The 6,446-nt window shown below is 33.0% G+C and overlaps 1 protein-coding gene across 3 annotated transcripts in view; it reads right to left on the minus strand.

The window, feature by feature from the left end:
* Positions 1-6,387, minus strand: part of Dgk (Diacyl glycerol kinase) — a 47,220-nt gene extending 40,833 nt beyond the window's left edge. For all 3 annotated transcript variants that reach the window (XM_064355307.1, XM_008197137.3, XM_064355306.1), the window contains exons 1-2: positions 6,229-6,387; positions 3,103-3,200 (exon numbers count right to left, since the gene is read on the minus strand). In XM_064355307.1, coding sequence (XP_064211377.1) covers positions 3,103-3,166 — 64 coding nt within the window. In that variant the 5' untranslated portion in view covers positions 3,167-3,200; positions 6,229-6,387. The remainder of the gene's footprint in view (positions 1-3,102; positions 3,201-6,228) is intronic.
* Positions 6,388-6,446: the final 59 nt, after the last annotated feature.

Consider the following 6,446-nt stretch of genomic DNA (forward strand, 5'->3'; position numbering starts at 1 on the left):
CGACCCATCAAAATGCAAATCGGGCCGAAGGCACGCCACGCAATGCTAATTACTGTGATAAAAAGAATACCTAATTTGGACGGAAAAAAAATTAGTTATGGTGTTCCGAAGCTTGCTCCAGTTGTTATGAAATGATCGAAGTTCATAATGTCCTGTTAAACGCACCGTTATTACGTGTAAATAATGTGCATGCGGCTGCTATTAATAACTCATCTGAACGTGTGGAGGGAAGCAACGATATTATCAGTCAACTTGATTGAATGTCTATTAGTTTTTTTACAAGCACGACCTAGTTCAAAATTCACAACTTGAGCTCGAGCTAAATCTAACAATGAATGTTTTATGTGGCAATGCGGATTTAAGGGAACAAAGGATAATGTTTAATATGTAATAAGCTTTCCGGGCGTTTGCAGGAATAACGATCAACGTCACGGCTGATAAAAATAGGAATAAGGAAGTGGCGGCAGCCGGCTCTCAAAATTTGATTTTCCAATTTTCTCTGTTTTTACAATTAAGTTACTATGAAAATATTTTGTAGTGGTTACTTCAAGCGGTACTTTTAGCCCAGGAGTGGTGTTTTTTCTAGATAAACTGTTTAAACTTTTTTTCAGTGTCCAAATAAGCTGACAGAACCATAGATTTCTAAATTTATTCATTACCGAAAAATCACAAAATATTATCCGTTCACGATTGTTTTAAATTCTCAGCAGGCGTAGATATATTTTTGTTAGGTTGGCCTCAGGTCCTGTCAGGTACTGTCTTTATGACATTGTCTTGTCAAAAATTCGCTGTGTTGTCAGTTCTACTGCTTATTAATTTAAAATGCCGAAAGTAATTTCTGTTGATAAAAAAGCGTGTATCAAAAGAAGCTTTAGAGAATGCAAGAAAGACAGACCAGACTTTTTTAACTAATGATAATGAGTAGAATAACAATAAAAACGTATTCAGTTATTTATTTAAAAAACGAAGCAAGCTGACAACAGTCCCAAAATAAATTTCTTATGACAACTCACAGTACTGCCAAATAAAATGTCAGATTTTCATAGATAGTGCGAATTTAAAACAATCGTGAACGTTGTTTACATCAATAAATTAACCTTCAATTTCAATATAAGCACACACTCGCCTAAGCATTAACGTACGAATTTTTTCAATCGTTTTTACTCGTTTTCAATCATAAACACCAAAAGTTTTCAAAAATAAACCAAGAAATCACTCAATTAATTGTGTAATTTTTGCTTTTTTTCCAAAGTTTAAGTACATTTCATTTGCTAACTAGGCAAAAAAATCTCAAATTTTTTCAAGATTTGAAAAATTACAACCAACCATACTTCGTCCAATATCTCGAAAGCTACGAATCGCACAACAAAAATGAAGACAGATTTGGAAACCCCAGACAATTTTACGTTAAACTGGTATACCATTGATATAAATTGTCAGTTACTGTAATCTTGACGATTTTTTAATGATAGACAGGCAACTAAAAATTTTGACCAAGTCGTTTTATTCGAATTATTTTGCACAATTTTGACGCGATTACCACAAATTTTGCTCAAAAATCGATAATCAAACAGTGAAAGGGGCTATAAGTCGTTTTTGATCAATTTCATTTTTTTTTATTTTTTATAATTATTTTTTGTAACTTGGAAAAATTAAAATCGACATTATTCGTCCAATATCTCCAAAACTACGAATCGTAGAACACAGATGAAGACAGATTTGGAATCCTGAGACAATTTTACGTCAAACTGGTGTGTCCCTGATACGAATTGTCGGTTATTGTGATCTTGATGATTTTTTCATTGATAGACAGGCAACTACAATTTTGGACCAAGTCGTTTTATTCGAATTATTTTGCACAATTTTGACGCGATTACCACAAATTTTTGCTCAAAAATTGATAACCAAACAGTAAAGGGGGCTATAAGTCGTTTTTGATCAATTTCATTTTTTTTTATTTTTTATAATTATTTTTGTAACTTGGAAAAATTAAAATCGACATTATTCATCCAATATCTCCAAAACTACGAATCGTAGAACACAGATGAAGACAGATTTGGAATCCCGAGACAATTTTACGTCAAACTGGTATACCTTTGATATAAATTGTCAGTTACTGTAATCTTGTTAATGATAGACAGGCAACTAAAAATTTTGACCAAGTCGTTTTATTCGAATTATTTTGCACAATTTTGACGCAATTACCACAAAATTTTGCTCAAAAATCGATAATCAAACAGTGAAAGGGGCTAGAAGTCGTTTTTGATCAATTTCATTTTTTTTATTTTTTATAATTATTTTTTGTAACTTGGAAAAATTAAAATCGACATTATTCATCCAATATCTCCAAAACTACAAATCGTAGAACAAAACTGAAGACAGATTTGGAATCCTCAGACAATTGTACGTCAAACTGGCATATTTCGACATAAATTGTCAGTTATTGTGACCTTGATAATTTTTTGTTGATAGGTAGGTAAGTAAAAATTGTGACCAAGTTGTTTTATTCGGATTATTTGTGCAGTTTTAACTCGATCCCCACAAAATTTTGATCTGAAATAGACAATCAAGTAATGAAGAGGTTGTTTATGATCTAATCCATTTTTTTATTATTTTTGGTATTTATGCAACAACAGAAAAGTAAAGTCCTTAGTGCGTAATTATCTAAAACTTTCTTATTATGTTTTTACCAGATTGATAATAAATGTACAACTTATAAAAAACATGAAAAAATATTGGGCCCAAGGTTGGTCCCCTGATTTTGATTTTGTTCTGTTTGTTCATTTTCTTAACTTCACCTGTGTCGACATGCTGATATGTCCGTAATTTTTTGGAGTCACTTTTTTCCTGCTTATTTTTTATATTTAATCTCTCGTTGTTTTGGTTTAATATGAAAGGGTTAAATAAAACAGTGTGTAATTGTACGAGTTTTATTTCCATTTTCGCGACTTAGCCAAGTCAACAAAAACTGGCCGAAACAAAATAAAATTAACATTCTACATAATTCAGGCGCGCCTTCTCAGCCGTGAAACATCAAATTAGGTCGAATGCAAGCCCTCCACGAACCGACTAAATATTTAATTTCCACGGAGAAAAACTTACATGCGGCTAAATCCTGCAGCTGTTGGAACTCCTGCGGGGACAGTTTGTCCCACTGTAGCGTCATCGTGCAGCAGGAAGTTAAACGCCGCCCCGATCACCTGCAAAAAACACAAAACCGGGTGAAATTTCCCCGAAAACCCCCTTTTCCTTTTCCAATTAACCCAACATGTGCACTTAGGAAATGAGTTTATAATTAGAAAAATCGTTTTATAATTGTTGGTGTTTATGTTTGTCTGCCGTTTATAGCCGCATTCTTCACGTTGCAGGACTTTACGTTGTAAAAATACCTCCATAAACAAGTCAATTATAAACTTGGCGAAAATCCAGATACGGAGGCCCGAAATACACGATTTGTCGCAAAATGAACAATTCGTAAAAAATTAACATATTTTCGAGTTAATTAGTAAATATTAGTAGAGTTGGGAAAATAGCGAATGCCGGGCTCTTGACAAAGAGGACTTGTGTTTACATTCCTGAAATGAAACTGTCGACGAATCGTAATGAAGGCAGGAATATAAGAACAAATAATTTTTCAATTTTGTTTCATTTGGCGTTTCAACAGAGACGACAGTGAAATTAAAACGACTTGAAAGCTGGAATATACAGAGAGTCGGCAAATTCAATTATCAATTACGTCTCGAATTTCGAAATTGCATGCAAACTCACTAAATTAACTATTTAATAAATGATTATCTAGTAAAAAAACGACCAAATTTTACTAAATTTTGGGTTATTATTATCGTGATCAATTTTTAATTGATTGGTAGATAACGGAATATTTTGATCAATTTGTCTTATTCAGATAATTTGAGCAACTTTAACTCGATTCGAACAAAATCTTACCCAAAAAAGAAGGAACTACAGATCGTTTTTAAACAATTTAAATTTTTTGATGGTTTGTAAAAATTAAAATCGACAATATTTCGTCCAATTTCTCCCAAACTACGAATCCCAGAAGAAAAATAAAAACAGATTTGGAATCCTCGTACACTTGTACATCAAATATGCGTACTTTTGATTGGTTATTGTGACCTTGATCAAAAAAATTGTTGATAGGTAGGTAATTAAAATTTTTGACCAAGTAGTTTTATTCGAATTATTGGCGCAATTTAACACGTTTACCACAAAATCTTGCTCAGAAATGATAATCAAGTTGGCAATAAAAAGGACTACAAGCCGTTTTAATTAATTTATATTTTTTATTTTTATTTAATTTTGGTGTTTTTTTATTGGTAATAAGTAGTACGTACGAAGGTAAGTAAAAATTTTAAGCAAGTTGTTTAATTCAGATTATTTGCTCAGTTTTACTCGATTACCACAAAATCTTGCTCTTGTTTGTGATTCATTTCTAATTTTTCTGTTTTGTTTTTTTTAATTTATTTTTTATCCTTTTGTCCTTGTCTTATTTTAGACAAAGTAATGATTTTTTATAATTTTTATTAATATTCGTTGTAATTAGCACGACAAAACTTTTAACATGAAAGCTAATAAATAAAAAAATATATATGTAAAAAATAATCATACAAACAATTAATTCAAATTAAAGCTGTTAGTGTTTTAGGTAGCTTTTAGTAATTTTTTCCTAAAATATTTGGTGTCTTTTTTCTCTTTTTCATGTATTTGTTTGATTGTTTTTATATTTCCTTAAACCATTTATTTCTATTTTAGTTTTATTCGAAACATTTAATCTATGGATTATTGTTACAGTTTCAGAATACCTACTATTAACAAAAAAGGACATGAAAGTTGATACAAAAGAAGGAAAATACTAGTCTAATTACCGAAAAGTAATTTTTTATACATGAAATAACTAATAGAAAATTTCCTTGATTGACCCTTGAAAAAGGTCAGATTCTGCGGCAAAACCATTCCATGAGAGGGTTTCATTATTTTGCAAATCCCCCGGTAATGATATTTGCCTCAATTCGTTGTGTGCGAATGCAAATGCATTGTGAGCCCAGCTTTTGTAACGTATGCCTTTGTGACACCTAATTATGAAACGTGTGCGAAGATATTACCATTTAATCGAACTCGAATTACAACCACATAATCCGCGATATTTTGAGCCTTTTATTAGCCATAAAACCCATTTATTAGTTATTTCGTGGGCAGCTAAACTTTGCGCTCTTTTTTCCACCAAAAGCCGACCTCAAAACATGTATAGAATTCCACGAAAATGCGCCGAAAGTGTTTGAAAACACTGCATATTCCATTATAAACAAAACCGACATTGTTCCAAAATTCGAACTTGACCCAATTGGCGATCGAAGACACACCTGGGCGCAACTGGTGGTTTTGGAAGGTAAACAAGAAGTTTTCTTCAAGAATTTGGCATAAAAGGCCCATTACAGTCCCACCAATTTAATTTACTCGAACGGCGGGTTTATCTCGATTGTTTTTCTTGTATTTATTTTACGAGCCACTGGTTTATTATTTTTCTTTAATAAAAAAAGTTATCTTGAAAATACAACCCATCTGTGGTTTATTTACCCTCGCAAAGTTTATTAACATGAGTGACGTTATCTGCGTTTTAATTTATTCGAGAACAATTGGGTTTGTTTGTGCGAAGAAAACAAACTTTTAAGATTTGGTGAGATGTTGGTACGATTGCTCGATTACTTTTTTTAAGTTGGCTGACTTTTTCAAGAGAAAAGTAGTTGGTGATTTTGTTTTTGTCACCAAGCGACGTCTTGAGAATGCTTTTTAGGGTTTTAAGGTTTTTTGGCGTCCGAAGGGAGGTTTGTTGGAAGGGCAACCTAGCGATAAAAAAATGTAAAAAAATGCTGGAATACGCTTTCAATAACTAACTGTCAACTGCACAAAACACATTTGCTTCAAGCTTTTAATTTCGAACCGAAACAATATTTTTAATTGTTTTCTGCCCTTCCACCCACCCTCCAAATGGTCCACCCACTGAGCAATCACTGTTATCATATCAGTTACGTAGTGTTTATGTTATTATTTACTTAGCCAGTTCGTGCGGCTATACCTTGAATAACAATGCATTACTTAATGACCACTTAACGAATTAGTTTCGATTTTTGGATCATTTTCGGAAAAAGTGCCCCGAAAAAAATCGTTAGGGGTTCGTGTCGATTTGTGCGATAAGTGTTATCGCATACTTACTTCATTGCGGTGTTTTCCATGTGTGACACTCGGTGTAAACAACACTAAAATATTTTAAAAATATCTCGCGAGATCATAGATGAAGAGAGCGCAACGCGACGTCACTTGGCTGCGGAACCGGCGAGTTTGGTTGGACACCCGAAGAAGCTGTCGTTGTCATGGCAACAGCCGGGCTATGCCGCGATTTAGCCATCTAGTGGACGGTAGAAAAACCAGCG

The sequence above is a fragment of the Tribolium castaneum genome, chromosome 3 (genome assembly GCF_031307605.1).
Source record: "Tribolium castaneum strain GA2 chromosome 3, icTriCast1.1, whole genome shotgun sequence".
Taxonomy (NCBI): Eukaryota; Metazoa; Arthropoda; class Insecta; order Coleoptera; family Tenebrionidae; genus Tribolium; species Tribolium castaneum.